The sequence below is a fragment of the Xiphias gladius genome, chromosome 1, assembly GCF_016859285.1.
Source record: "Xiphias gladius isolate SHS-SW01 ecotype Sanya breed wild chromosome 1, ASM1685928v1, whole genome shotgun sequence".
Lineage (NCBI taxonomy): Eukaryota > Metazoa > Chordata > Actinopteri > Istiophoriformes > Xiphiidae > Xiphias > Xiphias gladius.
Window position 1 is genome coordinate 31331663 of NC_053400.1, and position 22595 is coordinate 31354257.

Consider the following 22595-nt stretch of genomic DNA (forward strand, 5'->3'; position numbering starts at 1 on the left):
TTGCACACGGCAGTGCATTAAATTTCTAATCGCTGTAATGTCGGTGGATGATGCTGTGGTCTCCTACTGGGCCCCCCGGCGCCCTCGAAGCCACCCACGCAGATGTTTTCACTCTGCCGGATTGGACCTTTTTTTTTGTCTGTGTGGGTGTACAGATTGTTTGATTGACAGCTCCCTCACCCTTCTGTTAGGGCGGGACAACTTCACCCCCCCCCCCAACATTTCTTTGGGTGAGCAGGGACTCAGAATGGAGGTAAAAAGTTTTATTTTTAATTTTTTAATGTTTTCTCTTTATTTCTCAAGTGGTTTCGGGCTTTTTTTTTCCTGCCAAGTTTTAGTTCTTCCGTAAATTTAGGGAACGTAAAATGATTGGTCGCATTTCATTTATCACTGTTATCGTCATTTAATTAATGGATCCATGTTTATTGGACCCGGGGCCGAGTCACAAGACCGTCGCATTAAATTCCGAGATTGGACACGAGAACTTGTGAAAGTGGGTTTTCACACAGCATGTAAATCCTGTGGACCTCTGAAAACATTGTCCCGCCAAACCAAAAAGCGGGTTTGAGTCGTGTTTTAGGGACATAACAGTCTGCAGGCGAGGCTTCACCCGACCACACCCAGAACGGCCACCCAACTCCTCCCGTCGGCCCCTGAACAATGTCATCATTCCGCCCGCGACTGGCGCCGCGCTTCGGAGCCCCCCCCCGAGGTCTCGCCCCGAACCGGCAGCTGCGACCCGCACGGCGGTTTGAATGTTGGTGTATTGATACGGAGTTATGTGTGAAAGGGAAGGTGAGAGGTGCTCGGCTCCTAATCCTCTTAGCGGCATTACGCTGAGCCTCGTTCAAGCCCTGACATGCGGTGCGCCCTTGTAGCTCCCCAAAAAAACCGGAGTCAGCATCTCTGCGTGCGTTACGCGCGGCTCGAGGGACGGTGCGCGGCGGCGAAGGGGCCGAGCGGCCGGCGGTACAGGTAAGACCCGCACCCGCACTCGCTGCGCACGGCTGCTTTCGGGATTTTAGCGTCGCTTCGACTCGATTTTGTGGCCGGTGGAGGGACACAGATTAACAGTTTGCGCCGACCTTGGGTGATAATCTGGCCTCAGCCCCGCCACGGTTAAACCCAACACGTCGTTTTTGGGGGTTTTTAGGTTTTTTTGCAGTCACAGATTTAACGGTTTTGCTCAACGTGGACATCTCGATGCACCTGCCGCCGGGGTTGTTCAGTGTTTCGTTGGTAACCGCTGAGAGCGCGCGCATTTCATCACGCTCTCTCCCAGCGCGCGCCCACGCCTGTAACGCTAAATGGGATCGGAGGCAGTTCCGGAAGGAGTTGCTTCGTTTTGACTCGGGTCCGGCTTTTTCTCGCCGTCTCAACGTGTCTGATATGTCTCCAGTGGACTCCTGCTTTGTGAAAAGCCAAAAGCCCGTGTGATTATGTAGCCATAGTAACAGGTGGCTGTCTGCATCCCCCCAACACAGACACACACACACACACACACACACACCACACACCACACACACACTGGAGTAGATCTGCCTCTGCAACTATGCAAGCAGAAGCAGAGAGGACAGTGGAAAAAATACAGACACGTCCGTGATGATGTGATTTTTCAGCTGCGTGTATTTTCTGTTTCCAGTCCTTCAACAGGTCGAAGCTGCCAGCTGTAAAAGATGAAACACACTGTGTGCACATGTGTGTGTCTCCTCTCTGTCGGCGGTGTCCTCTCGCCACGCAACGGCGCTGGAGCCGTCAAGGAATAGCAATGCATCTGACATAGCTTCCCGTTGGGAGTCGAGACCACGAGGGCAATGAACGTGCGCTCGCCTCCGAGGAGGAGACTCAGGAGCAGTCGCGTCCTCCTCTTCATCTCAGGTGTGCTGCTGTGTTTCGTCTACACCCTGACTCTGAAAGCCAGGCTGTCGGAGCCGCGAGCCTCCGCGCAGACGGACGTCGTGGAGGTCGGCGTTCGGGAGGTGATGGCGTCCAATGAGACGGAGGAGGAGGAGGAGGAGGTCTCACCCGAGGGCAGCAAGCCCCCTCTGGTGATGATCGTCAACAGGACAGATATTGAACAGTGTGTCTACGTAGATCCCCAACCCCCCAAACCTCCTCCAACTCCACCGCCACCAACCACCACGGTTCCCACGCGTCCCCCGCTCCAGCCCCCTCACAGGAAGGGCGAGTACCCGGAGGACATTTTCTCAGTGGAGCAGCGACGACAAGGCTGGGTGGTCCTGCACATCATAGGCATGACCTACATGTTTGTCGCCCTGGCCATCGTCTGCGATGAGTTCTTCGTTCCTGCGCTGGAGGTCATCACCGTCAAGCTGGAGATTTCGGATGACGTGGCCGGGGCCACCTTCATGGCGGCTGGGGGCTCTGCCCCCGAGCTCTTCACCTCCCTGATCGGCGTCTTCATCTCCCACAGCAACGTGGGCATCGGCACCATCGTGGGCTCGGCCGTCTTCAACATCCTGTTCGTGATCGGCATGTGTGCCATTTTCTCCCACGAGATGCTGCACCTGACCTGGTGGCCCCTGTTCCGAGACGTGACCTTCTACATCCTGGACCTCATCATGCTCATCATCTTCTTCCTGGACAGCACGATCCTGTGGTGGGAGAGCATCTTGCTGCTGCTGGGCTACGTCAGCTACGTGAGCTTCATGAAGTTCAACAGTCAGATCGAGCAGGCGGTCAAGACCCAGATCAACAAGCACATGAGTATCGTCAAGGTGTGGACAGCCGAGGAGCCGGAGAAGGTCAGTCGCTGTCACATCCGGGGCCGTATCAGTGGTTCTAGCTTTTAAATGTGAATATTTGCTGGTTTTCTTATGAATATATCTGAATATCTTTGGGTTTCGGACTGGCGGTTGCACAAAACAAGCAATTTGACTGTGTAAATTTGTGCTCCGGGAAATTGTGACGGGCACTTTTTCTCCCTACATTTTATAGACCAAAAAATTTAATCAGTTAATCGGCAAATGAATTGATGAAAATATCATTGTGACTAATTTTCCAGCAGTACGCCAGGAAAGAAAGGACTCCTTACATGTTGAAAAATAAAAGTTAAATAACCAATCATCTTAGTTTATAAATGCGATTTGCAACAGAATTTTGTGGATTGATATCTGAATATGAACATCACAACACAAGTCTAGTCGATAAAGGGTCGGTTTCTAATTACTGAACGGCCCAAGGTTTAACTGTAAGTCTGGCGATATTGTATATTTCTGTTATCGTCACCAAATCCCATGAAACGCCCAAAACCAGCAGTGAATGTATCCTATTAACAACCATTGCCTGTGTGTCTGACACCTGACGTATCTTATTCCTCTTTGCGGCTGGGCTCCGTATTTGTCCAAAAAAAACCACTGCTGAAAACACATCAGTGAGCAACCCTGTTACACTGGGTGACATGGTTCCTTCATCACCGTGAACACACACGGTGGAGTTTATTTTTGACTCGTTCCCACACGCGCCGTCCTGCTGCCACAGATAATCGTTAGAGCCCTGGATGTGGATTAATCCTCCGCTGAAAATAGTCCCCAACGAATGCACTATCCGCCCCTGTTTGAACGACGTTACCTAAAAACCACACTGCCCAGCTGTTTCCGGGCAATTGTTTAAACTTTCTCAATGAACGACACCATAGATCCGTGAGCTGATTTTGAGGATTAACGCCGTCAGTAACGCGCGGTTGTCCTGGGGCTGGAGTCTCACAGACGGGGCAGGGAAGCCAGAAATGATTTGGAGACGCGTTAAGGCATCAGTGGTTCGAGTCTTTCTATGAGATTTATCATGGACAGTGGAAAAAGAGACAGAATAACACAAGCCTTATCCTGGGAAACTACCCGAAGTATGAATTAACTCCAGCAGGTGTCGATTTTAAACCTGTTTTGCATTCGTGCAACCCCCAGAAAAACAGAGAGGGGGGGCAAAAAACAAAACAAAAAAAAACACGGTAATCCGACATAAGAAACAATGGATACAGACAAAACAGATGTCTCTGCGGAGCGGTTGTTACCGGACCGACTTCCATTTGTACACAGCGTATTTTCTATCCTTTTATTTCCTCTGTTGCCTGCTCAGATACGGTGAAAGAAGGGGAGGGGGGCAATGATTTGTGGGTCTGAGCGGGTGACAAGCCCGTATTTGTGTAAAATCCTTTGATGGTGCTGAACAGAGAGGACGCCAGGTGTCACAGCGAGTGTGTCGCACCGATGGAGTGATGGAAATGTCACTCCGTGTCTGCGTCACGGGCCCTGAATTGTCAGTATCTGGACACCATTTCATTTAGAATAATCAAACCTCTAAACAAAGGAGTGTAATGTATTTTTTAAAAGGCTTATTTTTTTCAGACTGCCTGCAGACAAAACCGCTTTCTGCAGCTGTCGGAGCAGTAAATGTCTGAGCCTGTGATTAACATGCAGGGCTGTGTTTCAGTATTTCAAGTATCGGCAACACATTCTCCAATTAGCCTGAAGCACATCTGCAGTCGCTATGCGCCCCTCCGGTCACCACGCTGAGTGTAATGAGGCATGCTGCCACACGAATTGGTCAGAATTACTGGAATTCAAAATATGCCTTTTGTTAATACGTTCCGATGTACGCATTTTCGTTCATATTAATACACCCAGGATCGACGTTCCACCAGCGAACTCTTCTGTTTCTTGAGAATGTGTAGTGCTGTCTCTCCAACAGTGTGTTCAGAGACGATAACCCGCGGACACCCGCTGAATATGCGGTATCGCACTGGGGACACAAGGCACTGAGATATTCGCGTTGCAGAGACAAAGGGCTCATGCGGGAAGTCGCTCTGATGAACAGATTCGTTCTCACGCACCAGAGAGTGTAAGAGAACTCGTTGCATCGACCGGTTTTCTCGTACTTAGAATTTTCTCTCGGGCGGGAATGAAATTCGCGAATGGTCCAGACTTGTCACACCAGTCGTGTACAGATAGTCTGCCTCAGGGCTGCAGCTAATGATTATTTTGATCATCGATTAATCTGACAATCAATTAATCGTTTAGTCTTTAAAATGTCAGATAATGGTGGAAAATGCACAAGCGCAAGGTTTTGTTTTTTGTTTTTTCCGACCAGCAGTCCGAAAATCAAAGATACTCAGTTTACGATGATATAAAACAGAGAAAAGCATAAAAATCCTCACAAATTATAAACTGGAACCAGGGAACGTTGGGCGATATTTAAATTTCTTTTAATTAATTTATTTTTTTACGCTTGAAAAATGCCTTAAAATGATTAATAAGTTGTCAAAATGTTTGCCGATTATTTTTCTGTCGATCAACCGATTGATTAAACGACCAACTCTTGCAGCTCTAGTCTGCCTCTCTCCGCAGGGGAAGAAGCACGTGTTTGACATAAGAATTATAATGCCTGTAGCTGAAAGAGCAATGGAATAAACAAAAACAAAAATCCTAAATAAGGATTTCATTGATTATAATTATGCTAATGATCAGATCTCACGAACGTGCACCTACTCGTGAACGGGTGGTGTTCATCAGGTCTCGTGCAGAGCTTGGCGAACCTGACTTGGAGCCCTCGTACCAACAAGCGTCGCAGAAAAATAAGTAAGAGAGTTTCAGGATAAGAACAGGAGAACGTTTGTGCCAGTGTTGCTCGTAAGCACACACAAGTGCCACCTGTGAGTCTGTCTGTGTCTTGGCCACCAGTCTTACAACAGATGACCTGATCGGTTCATTTCAACAAGCGATTTCAACCCAAGTGGCAAAATTAACAACACAGTCTGAAGGTAAGTGACTGAGTGACGCCTGGATCTTCGTACAGCCACGGCCGGATTAACCCGCTGCGTGGGGCAAAAAAAAAAAAATTGAGTTGATGGACCCCGATTAACCCTGTGTTTACTACCCCTCTTTGTGCGGTGTGTGTCGTTTATATTGCGGAGCAATATTCTTATTCTCAATAAGAAGACACGAAACAACTGCAGCCACGCACAGCAGCCACAGAGACACATACAATGATTTCAAAGAGACAAAAAACGTTTACAAAGGGACGCTGAATGAGGGTTAGGACACGAAAACAAAAGGGGGCAAAACACCTGCAGAGAGATTTAAAACCACTACAAAGAACCAAAAAAAAAAAAAACTACAAACCATTTTGCATCTCTTTCACTGTGGGGGTCTTACCCTTATGTAGGGGTGGGGGGCCTTTTACATGTCCGTGCCCAGGGGCATTTTGTCTCATAATCCGTCCACCTACCCACCCGTCACCAACCCAGCAATTATGCCTTTGACAGTCAGGATCTGATCTTGGCTCAGACCGAGCTTCAGACAAATCTAACACATCTGGATTAAATCAAACGTTTTTGGTTTTTGGTGATGGAAATCTGAACACTCACTGAGCACTGACTTTACAGGAGAGTGAAGCTCCACCACCTCCACCTGCTGCTCCCTCTGCTGCTCCCGCTGCTCCTCCGTCTGCACCGAAAGCAGAGGAAAAATCCAAACCAGAGCCTGAACCGCCTCCGGGCAGCCCTCAACGCAACAAACCGCCGTCAGATCCACAAGAGGACAAAGCCAGACTCAGGGTACGGAAAATTATTTTATGGTTGGTGTTAACTGCAGGTAGACGGCTATATGAGCTTCCTCTCACCTGCAACCACAGCCAGTTTTCTATGTTCGTTCTGTTTATTCAGGTAATTGCCTAGTCATGTTGTTTGGAAATGAATTCCTCATGTAAAGGCAGAAATGAATCCCAGGGGTTCTTTCACCTTCGCACTTCCACCACAGTGGAGGGTTTTAATCAGCTTGTCTGCAAGTCGTGAAAAGGTTATTTTAAGCTTAAGGCTGTAAAATGTCCTGTATACGGGTAAGTGTAGCATTTTAGGTGTTAAATTCACTTTTCGAAATCTTGAAAAACATATGGCTTCTTGGTGTGTCTAACTAAGAGAGTCATAATGAAACCAATGTTTCTGGTTTCTGTTTCAGAAGGAAGAAAATCTCTTTCAAAATCCCACTGACATTTGTAACTACGCTAATAACAGAAAATCCAGCCTTGGAACAGACACTTTATCATAAGTAGGAAGGTAGCCATTGAAAAATCTGACCTAATCGTTTATTCAGTATTAATGTCTTTTAGCCGCCTTTAACAAACACCATCTCCCATAAGCCCCAGACGTTTCCGGGTTAATGCCGCGTTCACGTCATATCGTCTAAACTCGGACTTGTAAATCCGAGTCTGAGACATTTGGGAATTTCTGTCAGCCACGACATCTGGCTGTCGGACGGGGATGATGGGGATGTCACGATCCCACGGATAATGTTTTCTTCCCCGACATCTTAATTCTGCAGCTGTGCAGCTCTCAAAGCTGTCCCTCTCCTTTCCGTTCCTTCACGCCCCGCTTCTCCGCCAGTCGTGCTTTCTTGGAGAAGCTTGCTATTGCTGCAGTGTTACCAAAAAAAGGGAAATAAGAAAAATCTAGTTTATTTTTTAGCATTTAATTGTCAAGTTGTCAGGTTTTGATGGTGAGCTGAAAATGTTTTGCGATCACCAACTGAAAATATCGGTGTCACTGCTGGCCCCCCCCGAAAGGTCCGAATGATGCCTTGGAGTTGATGATGATACGTGCCCGCTGTCTTGCAGGTGCGTCCCGTCCTGCAGCGAGGCGGCAGCTCGGCCTCCCTCCACAACACGTCGCTGCGGAGCACCATCTTCCAGCTGATGATCCACACGCTGGACCCTCTGGGAGAAGGTAACGGCCAGAACCAGTAACGGCCTCTGCGGTCACAAGATAGAATCTGCAGCCTGGTGGTAGAGGTGTTTGGAGTAAAGCGATGTTGGAATTTATAAAATCCGTATGAAATTTAAGCTGTGGTGAAATGTGTTTCCCTGAAATGTTGTTTTGCATCACAGGACCACGTTACAGAACGACCAAATACTGCGTGTCTCTTTATACCATTTAATAATACAATAAAATGCCCTTAAAATGGAGAATAAGGAAGCAAACAAACAAAAAAATCCCTTTTTAAAGGAAAAAAACTTCTAATTCCTTCTGTATTTGTCTTCAGATTAATGTCCCTTTTCACTTTTGGAGAACATTTTGAGACTTTGGATATTATTTAATCACAACAATGGGTAAATGACTTTAAATTCGTAACATTAGACTTTTCTGTCTTTGCTATCTACTTGATACAGGAAACTTTCAGACCAGTTAGACCAGTCCTGTAATAGTACAATGTACTGGCATACACTGAGTCGTCTTGGAAAAAGGTTTTGACACTCTCGTCTTTTGGTTTTGCAGCGAGCGATCCGTTAGATCTCTGCAACAGCGGGCAGCTGAAATCTGGGTTGTGTTCAGGGCCCAGATGAAGTTAGAATCGGAAGGATAAGAATATACGAGCTGCATCTCGCGCCTCTTGATTTTTGTTTTTTTGTTTTTGAAAAGTTCAATCATTTGAAACGTAGCCAGAAACATTAACTGTATTGATCTTTCAGATGCAAACATTAGAAACTGTTGCCTTGTAACGAGCTTCACTTTTAAACACGTTTCCAGCTGCACCGTTAGTTAGTAACCAACAACATATCAGTAATGTTACTTTGGTTAGCTAACATGCGTTTGGTTAGGACGATATGTTTGCTAGCTTGTTTTGCCTGCATTTGTGTCACGTTTGTGTGTGTGTGTGTGCGTGCTAGCTGGAGCTTATTGAATAGGTGCCGTGTGTGTACAAGTCTGTGTGTTTGCGTGTGCTGCAAGTACGAGCATCTCCTCCTCATTTTTAGATTGGTGTAGTTTTTATAGTATTTATAGTGGCTTAAACGCCGAACCCACGATGTGTGAAGATGAACAGCATTCCCAGTGTAGCGTATGCATTGTTAGGCACTGCTATCTGCATCTCGCCACGTCCATCTCGGTTTGTCCGTCGATGCTGAAGTTTCACTCCGATTCACAGCTTCCCATTCGGCTGTTGAGGGGAAGCTGAAATGACGACACCCAGCGACCGATTCTCTGGTTTTTTTTTTTGAGAAAGGGTGTTAGACAACCTAGTTAAAGCTTCAATGCTGCTGAAACCCACTTTCAGATTGGTTAAACTTTTATTAATGAAAGCAAGTGCGATTTCATTGCATTTTCTCAATCTAGACAACAGTAGACCAGGTCTAGATCGAAGACCTGGTCATAAGTAGAACCGGAAGGGCACTCAGTGGAACGCAGACGTCTGCCAAGGCCAGTGTCAAACAATCCATACACCAGACCACCAGACGTTGTTTTAAACCGCCTTTAAACTCTCCCTGTTAATCTAGTCCAGATCTGAAAAGTCTAAGTATAGTGGTTTTTGATTCAGACACGGATGAAGGAAAAAAGTGGTGAAATCGCCCTTTTTCAGTGTTTTCACAAATAGAATAAAGCTTCACAAACCTGAGGCTGTTAGTGGAGTCTCCTTGTTAATCGAGTCCCGGTTTGAAAAGTTTCAATGCAGAGTTGTTTTTTTAACAGGACCTGGTCCATTTTGACCTGGATGCAGGAAACAAATTGAAATCGACATTTTTCACTTTCAATTAACATAATAAAAGTTTCTGGAATCTGAAATTGGGTTTTAAGCAGCTTCAAGGCTTTGACCTAAAAAGGGTCATAAAACCCTTTCACAGCATTAGGTACATTTTTTTTTAAAAAGGAGAATCGTTGCTGCAGTAATAGACTGGTCAATGTGATTCAAAAGAAAAAGGGGTTGACAGATGGTGACAAGGAACTTTTCTAATTTCTTGAAGAGAGTAGGACCCTTTTCTTATTCATATACGAGCACTGGTGCTGAGTATTTTCATTCTCAGCCGTTCTGCTTAATGTCAGTGAACCGGTAACACTTTATAACGGGTAATGTAGCCGTCAGCAGCTACGAGGACATTTCAAGTGTTCACTAATGCACTGCACTCGTCAGCGATTACAACTTCTCCCATGAAGACCATTACTTAATGTTACATTATTAGAACTGTGTTTTACTATTTTTATCATTACAGTACATTGATAAACACTTGCATCTGCATCCAACTACACTATAGTGCGTTATAAACATTTATTAGATGTTTAAACTGCTAATAAATCCTAAATACGATGACTTAAAGTGATATTAATCTATTTAATGTCATATATGACAAAAGAGTGGCTAATTTTCAGATCTGAGAAACCGGAGATTGTGAATTTTTGGTATTATTTTTGCTTGAAAAATTACTAATCAATCAACTTTCCAGCTCTAGGACGCAGTGAAGCTGTCAGCGGCCCAGCTCTGTGCCGCTTTGTCCGTCCCGTCCCCCTCCTGTATGTCAGGGTAGCGTGATGAACCGCGGCGACCTTCAGCACGTCCTCGGACTCGCAGGGGCCGATTGTTCCTCGCTCTCGCAGCGCTCGGCCACCGCTGATCCCTAATCAGCTTTTCAATACCGGCTAATAAAAGCTGGATAAGAGCCAGTGTGCCAGCAGACCAAGCTCTTTATCTCCACGGAAGTGGTGTAGCGGTGGGCCCGGGGCCCGAGACCGGCTCCATGCGGCTGGATTGAATGTCATGTCCGTGGCTTTAACTGTCCGAGTCTTAAGTGAAGCTTCCAGACACCTACACCTCTGCTTTTTTTTTTTCTTTCATAAATTCAGATGTGGAGCAACAGATTAGAGAGTAGTCAGTGTGCTGCAGTAGATATCTGAACTGTGACCCAGTGTTTAGACTGACAGGAAAGGAGAAGGCTCAGGCGCACCCAGATATCACTTCTTAACATCTATAATTACGAAAGACTTACTAGCAGATGACGTCCTGTTGGCTTATTAGAAAGTTAATTCGTGTTATAATGAATGATTCAACAGCCAGTGTGGGACTTTTCACAAGTAAAGGCTAAAAACTAAACTTTAAAGCATCAGTACTTGATTTATCAAACATTAAAAATTATTAACCAGTAGTAGGTTTAACTTATAAACCATATAAAAGGGGGCCTTATTAACAATTGCCTGACATTGTTTAGAAACAGAAGTGGAATGTAACTAAGTACATTTACCTAAGTACTTTTAGTGAAGTACAAATTTACAACAATTCAGAGAGAACCATTGTACTTTTTACTCCACCACATTTATTTGAAAGCTGTAGTCACTTGACACTTTTTTATATGATTATTCATACGAGACGAGAATACTATGCACTGTTAATAGAGAAGGGCTGCGACTATTGATTATTTTCATTATAGATTAATCTGCCAGTTGCTTTCTCAAGTAATCACTTAGTTGTTTAGTCTTGTTTAGTTGTTTTAGAAATGTAAAAAAAAGAAAATAATAATGAAAGAAATGATCTTTACACGTCTTCAAGCCCACTGCGATGTCTTTAACGTGCGTATTTTTTCTGACCAAATGTCCAAAACCTCAAGATATTCAGTTCACTCTGATATACTACAACTACAACTACTGCTACTACTACAACTACAACAACAACAAAATGCATTGAATCTATACATTTTGAGAAACTGAAACCGGAGAACTTGGGGCACTTTTGCTTTACAAATGACTGCGACGATTAATCGATTATCAAAACAGTTGCCCACTGATTTTCTGGCGGCCCACTAATCGTTGCAGCTAAACTACAGATTAAAATACGCAACAGCGTACGAAGCAGTTAAAGTTAGAAGTAACATCTAATTTAGTAGCTTTATGGGAATCCCCTTGAAATATCTATGTAATTCACTACAAATCATAGGGAAAGTACTGAAAACGTTCTGAGGAAGTCATTAGTGTTTGTTTAGTTGTGTTGGGTTCATAAAGACTCGTTGATCTGCGGAGAAATTTCCACGAGGGAACAAATAACAATTCACTGGAACTGCTTACTTGGAAGTGTTAGTATCGCTAGTTTTTCTTAAGAATTTGAATACTTCCTCCTCCACCGTATAGAACTATGATGGCAGTGTGACAGCTAAGCTACGACAGTTTAGTTATAGAGACCTGCAGGAGCCATTTTATACGTTTCTTTAAGCTCCTCTGTCACTGTGGGCTTTAAACTACTTTAACATTGTTAGAGAACATTTATTAGTGATGCCTCTGGTCTGGTGATGCATTTCTGGGTTTTCCTAGTTCTTTTTAATTTTTTTTTTTTTATTCCTGTATATAACCAGTCAGAGTCGCATCACGTCCAGATATTTTTACGACAGCTCCACTTTTCATCTGTATTTTAAAAGAAACAAAACAAAACGCATCTTTGTGAGTGCTAAACTCAGTCCGGGTGCATTCTCTAGTTTTGTTAAAAGGTGTTATGGGAAATGTAGGAAATCTCTAACTGAAGTTGAAGGTGGACAAGACCGGTTGAAGCAAAATGGGTACATCAGTGATCTTAATTCAACAATCTATCACACAAAATACTGGCAAACAGTTTTTTGAAGGTGCTAAACAGCACAGACTGATGATTTCCCTCAGTTTGACAGGACACGAGTCGATCTGACCCTCAAAACGTTAAACTCTGAAGGCTGGTTGCAGCACTAGCAAAACTAAAATGTAGTTGATGCAATGACATACATATTAAAGAAAACTCAGGTGGCCCAGAAGTTAAAATCATTGCTGTCGGTTTCCATCCTAGAGGCAGCCCTTAGAGGGGCCCTCAAAACCTCGGGCCTAAGGAAAGCCAGACGAGGTAAGAGCGGCAACAAGATGTTGCCTCGCTGTTGTTCCCTGTCGTGTCTTGGTTTCATTGTACATTCTTATGTTCATCTGATGCCAAACTGCGCTACATTCACGTGCAACCCTGTCAGTAACTCGAAGCAAACGAGAACAGAGAACGAACATTCCCACTGGTCAGTCTGGCAAATAACAAACCTAATTTTTTCTGTGGAATCTTCAGAAATTATTTTCAAATTTGTATTTTCAAACTAATTTCCTAGAAACTTTCCTCTGGTGTCCTAAAAATTAGCTGGTATGTAGCTGTTAATTACAAGGATATTTCCAAGAAATTTCCTTGTAATTTGGTTCTAATTATCAGAGAAATGGAGAAAGTTTTATTTTGTTTTTTTTTGGTTTTTTTAAATAGGAAATTATGTAGTAGATAACTGAAAAATAGTTCATAAACAAACTTCACTATCCATCAGAGTTTCCTAGAAAGACAAATAGAAAGTCTTAATTATGACTTTGAGCTGCCCCAGGTTATAGATCTGTTTGGTAAATGTTGATATAACTGATATTTAAGTTCGATTTATTGGTTGAGTTGTCTGCTCACCTGTAGTTTTCAGCTGCAATGGTAATTCCTTAGTTTTGATGATGATCAACAAATGAAACACACGCCGTGCTATGAAGTTTCACCGACTCAACAGTGTCACTTAGGAACAAATTTCTACTTAATTTCCACAGACCAGACCTGTAAAACGAATTGACTCAGTGGGGCACATTTTCTGTCTATGAACCTCCGATGGACACTAACATCTGTTTATGAACTTTTTAAAAAACTTACCTATGTAATTTCTTAATTTTTTTTATTTTTTGATTGGTACTTACAAAAGGTACTTAATAACTGTAGCAATTACAACACTTAAAACACTGTCTCCATTGCCCTTTTAAAATTAGTGCCAAGTTGTGTGGGCCTTTACAAGTAAAGTCAGGCTAATTTTTAGGAGGTTACAATAAAACTTTGCAGGAAAACTAGCTGGAAAACACGAGACCCTAAATCAAAGTGAGACTCTGACTTTCCAGCTTCATCGTCTAACCTTGAATACTGTTCAAAAATAGATTTCTGAATGAAAATTCTCGTTTCATACATACATATGTGTGTGTGTGTTTGTGTTTGTGTTTGTGTTTGTTTATTTATTTATTTATTATATGTCTAGTTGCCTGTAACTGCAGTGTCACATAACTGGAGGAGACCAGTAATGGTCGGTATTGACTCTGATGTGTATATCCATCAGAGACGTCCTTTAATGGTGATGTCAGAGGGGAGGGGTCAGTGCAGAGGAACGGTAGGACATTTCTGTGTCGTGTCTGTGCTTGTTGTGGTGCTCGGTCCGGTTTGCTTCTGTCCCTGATGTGTTTCTGAACTGATGTTGGACGGTTGGATGTTTTTATTTTGGACGGTGGTTTGTCTATATTGGATGGTTGCATGTTGGTGTGCTTGCATCCAGTTGCCGGTGACCTTTTCCACACACACCGGCTGTTTGGAAAAATTTTGGGCAGTAACCACAGGATTCTCACCGAATCTGTTTGCTCGTCTCTTTGGTTCTGATAAAACGTTTCCATGTGGTTGTTAATTAGGCTTCAAAATGAGTCTCAAGAAGGATTCTCAAGTGCGTCCTTTGCGTCCCTCCTTATGAATGTTTCCTTTGTTGTATTTATTAGCACAATCTAAAATACAGGGAAACTAGAGGGGAAATATGAACATTACCTTACATTTTCTTTCCATATTTATTAGTACAGACGAGCATTTTTAGAAAAGTCTTTTTACTAAAGTAAAACACAAGTTATGCTGTTGTCACATACCTATTTAAAGATAATAGTTTGTTTGTAAAGGCCAAGATAATTTTATTCTGTTGCTAATTTGACAGTCCAGACACGGAAATGTAAAAGTCAAGATAGTAAGGAGACACACCCTGGCACATAAAGGTCCACTGCTACAGCACAAAACAACTGGCATTTTGTAGATTCTCCTCCGAGGAGAAAATAGGAACACTGATCACAACAATGAGGAGGGATGTAGGTGCACATTTTAGCACGGGTGTGGGTAATTAGCTGACTTTTGCTCTCAATTCAAACAGTCCTCGGTGGGGTTTCACTATGTGCAGGCTGATTATTTTTGTGCCAGTCTCCTACGAAACGGCCGCTGTGTGGGTCTAAGGTCAAAGGCATGTCGACCTTATGTTGAAGGAAGTGTACCTGGCATGGTCTGGCATGTGATTTTTGTATGAGCCGTCCTTCTCTCAATTGCAGCAAAGAACAAAGTAAAGCCTCTGAACATCCCGGTCACGGGCAAATTACAGAGCAAGTCGCAGCAACGCCACTCAGAAGGTGAGTCATGTGTGAAACCTTCACACCTTTTACTGGAAGGTGCAATCTGACATTTCATTGAAAGCCCACACTCACAAAAGATCATTAACAACCCCATAAGTGTGTTAGTCTCTAACAGCCTTTAAAATCACAATGTCTACTTTAAATTTCTTTTTCTTCATTAAACAAGGTTAAAGTTTATTATAGACACAGCGGGAGTTGTTGAAAAGGTTTTTTTTTTTTCTTCTTTTTCATTTTTGACAGAAGTAAAAAATTAAAATCAAAAGAAGTCGTGTCGCCTCCAGTCTTTGTGCTAAGCTAGGCTATAAAGACATCTGTCCATACAAAAATTAAACTTATATTGATCTCTTTCATCTAAAAAAAAAAGTAAATAAGCATGTTTCTAATTGTGTTTAAAAAAGGACTGCTGGCCACTTTAGGAATGTGGTAACACTTTATTTTAAGTATGTGTGTGTGTGTATTTGGCTGCTGTATAAGCCTTTCGTTAAATGTTAGTATGCAGCTTATAAATATGAAATAGTGGACTTGAAGCAAAGTGTTACCATGAAACAAACAGGCCTGTTCTGTAGTTCTGTACCTTCATAACACTGTAGTGAGTTTTGTGTTCTCGAACTGATTGGCAGCATTTTTGGCTAATATCGTAGGATATTTTATTTTGAAATTTCTGTGCTGGAGGTGTAGCGCCCATAAGAGGCTGGGTGTGTATCTGCCGATGGCCAGAGGTGGTTTGGGGCTGAAGGAGGTTGTCCTCCGCAATCAGCGGAGCCTCTCGTTCCGCGTGTTTGTGCGTCACAGTGCGGAGTAATGAGGTGCTTCAGGGTCCGCAGCGCAGAGCAAAGTGGGGCCGCAGGGAGTCTGGAGAGGCTTCAATGAGCCCGAATCAATCAGCCCGAGGAGCAACATGCAGATGGGACTCTCTGTGTGTGTGTGTGTGTGTGTGTGTGTGTTTGAATCACTTTCCCTCGATGACTGGAGCGCGTGTTTATCTCCAAACACTCCAATCACTCCCACTGGCACTTCATACCGACCCACGCAGCATAAATATTTTGTCATCTCATCGTTTGAAATTTTTATTGATTTATTTTATTTTTTAAGTCTCAAAGTGTGAAATAAACAGCAGTTCTGCTAAAATGAATAAATTCGGCCAGTGTTAACACCTTCAGAGGATTGTGTGAGCAGAATTTTTCCAGGATCGTTTTACTAGAGGATCCTATTGTGTGGATATGTAAATTCACCATTTCTAATTGTCCCCGCTGCAAAGTAGATTTTCAGGTCGCTTTCGGGCGTCTAGCTGAGCCTCCGAAGCGCCATACAGTTTCTCAAAACTGGCCCAGCAGCACAATAAGCCTCGACTCTCAGGTCATCACAAACCGCCACATGGCAGAAGGTTAAAGTCCAAACGCGGAGAACCGAACCCGTTTTGTTAATAACAAGTTATCATGACCTACTGATAAACTAATGAAGAAGAAGAGAGAATAAGAAGAAAATCGAATCATTTGTTTTCATCTTTGACTTTTAACTCAGCAGCGTTTTATTAATGATAACTAAGAAAAATAACATCAGAGACAGAACGAGGAGGTTAAATGGCAGCCAACACAACGAAGAGGAGAGAGATTGTTAAAGTAAACGAGAGAAAGCATTAAAAGAAAATTGACAAATCATACAAATCAATAAAACCTTCAAATCAGTAAACGGTCGAATGGAGACAATGTCGTTCCTTCTGTTAGTTTAAGTCAGAAGCTGCTGTTCGAACTATGTTTGGTTAGTGAGTAGACAAAGTCTGCAGGTCTTTTTTTTCCCTCTGTACGCTGACATGAAACCAGATGACTTGAACAAGTTTAACTGGGTGCTGCTCAAGCTCCAACAGTCTCTCATCACTCCGTGTCTTTCTCCAGATGTTGAGCACAAGCCAAAGTCCGAGCCCGCCGCCGCCGCAGGTCCGCCAGGGGACGCCGCAGCCGAGCCGTCCACCTCACAGCCTCCGAAGGCAGAGGAGACGACTGAGAAGACGTCCGAGCAGCCGGACGGGTCGAAGGTACGCCGAGACGATTTCAGCTCACTCTGCCCCCTCGCCTGATTATGGACGTGTTGGAAACAGGGGGAGCGGCACAGAAATCTGGGCCCCAGACATATTGGGGCCCCGGTCGACCCTTTTGTCCTCTTACTACATCCATTGCCACAACTGTTCGAAATACCAGATCAACAAGTGCGATCGATAACGAAGCATTTTAAGAAATTCTGTGCAATCTTAAAGGTTTTGCACACGCTCCGTTTTTGCCGTGAGGTTTCACATTATCTCCATCGGTTTTTCAGGTCTTCGTTGAAACCAGAGGTGGAAAAGCCACCTCAGTCTGGCCCTTACATTGTATTAGTCTGCTTCATAATACGAAGAGCAGAAGTTACCGACCTAGAAATTAAGTCATAAAGATCTGTTTCATTTCAGAGGATCACAGAGTCAGACCGTATCTGACGTCATCCACGTGGTCACGGTCTGTACATCCAGAGCTACAGCAAACAGAAACCACCAGCAGCTAAATCAGCAGGACTCTCTGTGGTACAGATTCTCCAGGATCTAAAAAAACAGAACAGGCTACAAACCGGTTTAAGATCGATTTTTGAGGGAAAGAGAGGATTCTTCAGAAACTTTAACTAAGATCAGTAGGTTTCACCAGATTGTTTGTTTTTTTTTAACCTCATGATCGGACATTAAAGCCTGGCGCGTTGGCGACTTGACAGCAGGTGTAAAAATGACAAGCTGAAGTCGGGGAACGTCTAAGTGCTGCATGCAAAATGGCCAAGAGAGCTTTTTTTTTAAATATATTTTTCTCAAAATGTTTCAAATTTTTCTGTAATAGATATAACACATCAACTTTATTTTCACCGGGGCGTCCCCCCTTTACATGCGCAGCTGCCAGCTTTTAAAGAAAAACAAGGAAGCGTGGCTCAGTGCGATATTCTAGACCGACCAGGCTGGAGCGCTGCAGCCCTGGCGTCCGGGCAACGCTGTCAGTTACGCTGGTGTGTCCTCTCTCCCGCAGGCGGCGGCAGCGTCAGCGGGGGCAACAGAGGGCTCAGAGGGCAGGGCTGACGACGAGAGCGGGGACGACGAGAGCGGGGACGACGAGAGCGGTGACTCCAGTGAGAGTGAAGATGGCAACGACGACGACGGAAACGGGGAGGAGGAGGAAAAGGGGGAAGCGGAGGAGGAGAATGAGCCGTTGTCTTTAGAGTGGCCCGAGACCAGACGCAAGCAGGCCACCTATCTGTTCCTGCTGCCCATCGTGTTCCCGCTGTGGCTCACGGTGCCTGACGTCCGCAACCTGGTGAGCACAAACAACCCTTCAGAAACGCTCGTCAAACCTTCACTCCGATGTCATGGAAACAGCAACAGGTCATGTGACCGCCGCAGATTTTCACCCGGATCCGGTTGGTTCCAGTGGGTAAAACTTCAGCTGGGGTTCACTGGTCTCATGGCAAGCAGCCCTAAGCCTTGGGCAGTTGGTGGTTTCACCCGGTCCAGTGTAATCGGCTATTAAAGGCTCATTTTACCCAAATCAAAGGGACAATCTCAACTACGGCTGCAACTATTTGGTGATTTTCATTATCGATTGAATCCGCTGATTATTCTTCTCCATTAATCGTTTGGTCTAGAAAAGACTAATGAACGGTGAAAAGCGCCCATCACAGTTTCCTACACCCGAAGGTGTCGGTATTAATCATGTCTTTTCTTCTGTCTGACCAACAGTCTAAAACTAAGAGAGGTTCAATTTACTGTAACGTAAGACGGGTAAAGGCAGCAAACTGTCACATCTGAGAAGCTGAAACTATCAGACATTTGCCATTTTTTTTCTTTGAAACTGACAAATCATTATTCGATTATCAAAACGGATGCAGCTTAATTTTCTTAGTCAATTCATCTATTAACAAAATTAACCTGCAGCTCTTTTGACACTCAAATAATAATTTGAGTCCTTTTAACAAAAATGTCAACCATTTGTCAAATGTAAAACACTCAAATACGAGGCTGAAATTGTAACGGGCATTTTATAGACGAAACAATGAATAAAAACCAGGATGGCACTCGGCAGAGTGGATTCCTCCGCCGAGGCCAAACAATCCTACACGTCTGTGTGGCTCCTGTAATAGAAAATTAAAAGGATAAAGGAAATGGTCTGATAATATAAATGACTCATTTGTCGTAAAACGTAGTCAGTACAACTCTGTGTGTCCAGATTATTATCTGGATCTGCACCAAATTGAACAAACTCATGGATCTCAAGACCATAAATGTGTCCTTTTTTCAAAGGTTATTTCCTGAGAAACTGAAAAAAAATGTCAAAGGCTGCCGTCTCTCTCAATGTTAAGGAAAGTGGTACAAAATTCCTGGATCGAACCCTTTAACCGGATCCGCACCAGAATTTAACGGGACCAATTCCCAATCCCACCACCGCGTTTGGTGCAAATGGGTCCGGTAGTTTTCGCGTAATCCTGCTGACAAACCCAAACAAAGACGATACGCAGTCATGGCAGGACCTCCACAGGTGGATATCGCATAATGTCAGACCTCTTTTCCTCTTGACCAGACAGATAATAATAATGTAACTTAGGAGATATTTTCCTCCCTAAAAATGTAATCGCCTTTTAAAAACAACATCATGTTATTCGTCTTCTGAGGTAACTCGATTTGATTGCTCGTCCCAGTGACACCTGCAGTCCGAACAGGCACCTGGGCGCCGCGGCAGGTCGACGAAACGCATCACACCCGTAGGGGCCCGCTTACTCCCAGATACAGGTCGCGCGTGGGTGCGGGGACGGACGCGTGGTTTCGCTGTGATCGGCTGAGGTTTTGAGGCGTCCCGCCTCGGAGGCTTCTGCGGATTCGATGAGCCCCGCTGAATTTATTTTGAGGTGCAGCGTTGAGGACTGTAAAAAACGTCCTTTACAGCAGGATAATCGACAGACCTCACTGAGCAGTTTTCATCCGGATTGAATAGATAATTAGAGCCACACGTTGAAACTAACTTATCGTCTACAATAATCACTATTCCTATTTCGTGACACCAAACAAACTCACGGTGAACCTCTTCATTTAGACGCCCGCACACCGATGCATTGGTGGACGTGTTTTGGCCTCTGCTGAATGGCGTCGGGTTGCCAAAGGTCCAAACAATGTCCAAACATGAAAATCTGAAACGATACGACGCCTCTTGGTTAAGAGCATAACTGTCCACAGTGTGAATGAATGTCTCCAGCTTCGCCGCTCACTGCACAAGACCAGTTTAACGGGGTGCGCTAACCAAGCACTCGTTACGCATCTGGATCCAGATCTCTGTTTCCAGACGCTTACACGACAAGTCATGATGTTCTGTAGCAGTGTTTCTGAGCTGAATCTTCCTTTTTTGTATCTTCCAGGCGTCCAGGAGATATTTTGTCATGACGTTTATCGGCTCCATCCTGTGGATCGGAGTTTTCTCCTACATGATGGTGTGGTGGGCTCATCAGGTCGGTTGACGCTTCACACGTCACGTCTGCAGGCATTCACATTCGGCTTTAAAATCTCATTTTCATCCAGATTGATGCGTTTGATGGGGTTTTTTTGTTTTTTTTTAACTGATTTCACTCATTTATGAATAATCAGAATAAGCACCAATAAATTCACGACCTGTTTTTGTTTTTTTTTGTTTTTTTAAAGAAAGAAAATGCAGACACACTGTATATATAGGCTAAGAGTTAACATGCGGTTGGCAGCCAGACTCAGGGTATGGGGGCATGTGTTGCTGATATTAATATTTCTTAATTTCTGACACCGGTTCTCGTCCCCTTCCTGCGCGCAGGTGGGCGAGACCGTGGGCATCTCGGAGGAGATCATGGGCCTGACCATCCTGGCGGCCGGGACGTCCATCCCCGACCTGATCACCAGCGTGATCGTGGCCCGGAAAGGTCTGGGGGACATGGCCGTGTCCAGCTCAGTGGGCAGTAACATCTTTGACATCACTGTGGGGTGAGTGACCGCAGGCACCCCGTCTGCGCCGCCTGAAATGATTCTGGAAAAATATTCAGACGATGGCCGGGTAAATCGCCCGTGGCCTTCTACAACAGCCCACGTGGTAAATTCAGTGTAATGTCCATTAAGCTCTAACTCATCGGTACAACAGTCCCGTTATACTCTGCCCTCCCCCGCTCCGGGTTTCTCTCTTAACAATAACAATGTTTTCACACTTTTTTTTTTCTTTCTACCGGGCTCCTGATTGATATTATGCTACCTTCAGCAGAACTCAGCACTTGCTGATGTTTTCGGGGTTTCCGTTTCACATTAAAAGCCCTACCTATGGAGGAAAGGCCACGGGACTTTTAATGTAGAAATTCCTGAGGAAGTGTTGAGTTTTAATATCGTTTCAGGGAAAAAGGCCAAGTGGAGTCCCCCGGCGCGACTCTTGGTGTGCTGATGGAATTAGCGCTGCGGGAAATGGGCGTTGTACTGAATTTACCGGGACACCAGGAAAAGATGGAGGAAGTTTTCAACGACCGTCTAGTTGTATTCAAGGTTTTAAGCAAAATACTAGGAAACTATGCAGTAGGTAAGAGAAAAATAGTTCATAAACAGACGTCAAGGTCCATCGGAGTTTCTCAGAAAGACTAACGATTCTTAATGATCTGCCTTGATCAGTAAATATTTATTCAATTGCCGCTGATGCTACAAATTGGTTGAATTTTTTGCTCACCTGTAGTTTTCAGCTGCATTGGAAATTCCTTAGTTTTGTGTTTAAAACTGACACGAAACTCCAGTGGATGCTGACGTCAATTTTTGAACTATTTTTCACTTGCCTGCCACATAACTTACAATTTTTTCTTTTAAAAAATTCAAATATAACAAGCAGGTAATGACTAACTGTAGCAATTAACACTTCCTCCATTTCCCCTTAACATTTGTACCAATTTGCAAAGGAATTTCAAGGAAATATCCTGGTAGTTTTTAGTAAATTACTAGGAAAGTTTCTCAAAAAACTAGCTGGAACATGTAAAATCTTAATATGAAAATAAAACTACAATCTTTAGCCGTCAAATAAATGCAGTACAATATTCTCCTCTGAAATGTGGTGGAGGAGAAGTATAGAGGAAGCATGAAATAGACTGAAGTGAAGCAGAGGTGCCTCAGCATTGTATTTACAGTAAGTGCAACGTACAGCACTTGAGGCAGTGATTCCAGATTCACTATCCTAGGACGCACTTGTCACATAAAGTGTAAATGACCTGTAAACCAGACAGCAACACATCTGTCCTCTCTGGTTCTAGTCTGCCGGTCCCGTGGCTCATGTACACTCTGTTCCACGACGGCAAGCCGGTAACCGTCAGCTCCAACGGCCTGTTCTGCGCCATCGTGCTGCTCTTCCTCATGCTCCTCTTCGTCATCATCTCCATCGCCGCCTGTCGCTGGAAGATGAGCCGAATGTTGGGCCTCACCATGTTCGTACTGTACTTTGTGTTCCTCGTCCTCAGCGTCCTGCTGGAGGATCGCGTCCTCGTCTGCCCGATTTCGATCTGAGGCGGGGGGGTGGGGCGCGAACGGCGTCCGCTGCGCACGACGTGGTGCATCTGGACAGGATGGACGCTG

General features: G+C 44.3%; 1 protein-coding gene across 6 annotated transcripts; it reads left to right on the top strand.

The window, feature by feature from the left end:
* The first annotated feature begins 216 nt into the window (after window positions 1-216).
* On the top strand, window positions 217-22534 carry LOC120791487 (sodium/potassium/calcium exchanger 1-like). 6 transcript variants are annotated; one of them, XM_040129907.1, is made up of 10 exons: window positions 217-253; window positions 1643-2765; window positions 6401-6571; window positions 7627-7735; window positions 14906-14983; window positions 16879-17018; window positions 18022-18306; window positions 20396-20485; window positions 20818-20984; window positions 22277-22534. In XM_040129907.1, exons 2-10 carry the CDS (start codon window positions 1815-1817, stop codon window positions 22524-22526), a joined length of 2241 nt encoding a protein of 746 aa, XP_039985841.1. In that variant the 5' UTR covers window positions 217-253; window positions 1643-1814; the 3' UTR covers window positions 22527-22534. The 6 variants fall into 6 exon arrangements, with proteins under 6 accessions (XP_039985841.1, XP_039985833.1, XP_039985850.1 ...); XM_040129899.1 differs by lacking the exon at window positions 217-253 and adding an exon at window positions 391-493; XM_040129916.1 differs by lacking the exon at window positions 217-253 and adding an exon at window positions 710-795.
* The last annotated feature ends 61 nt before the right edge of the window (window positions 22535-22595 follow it).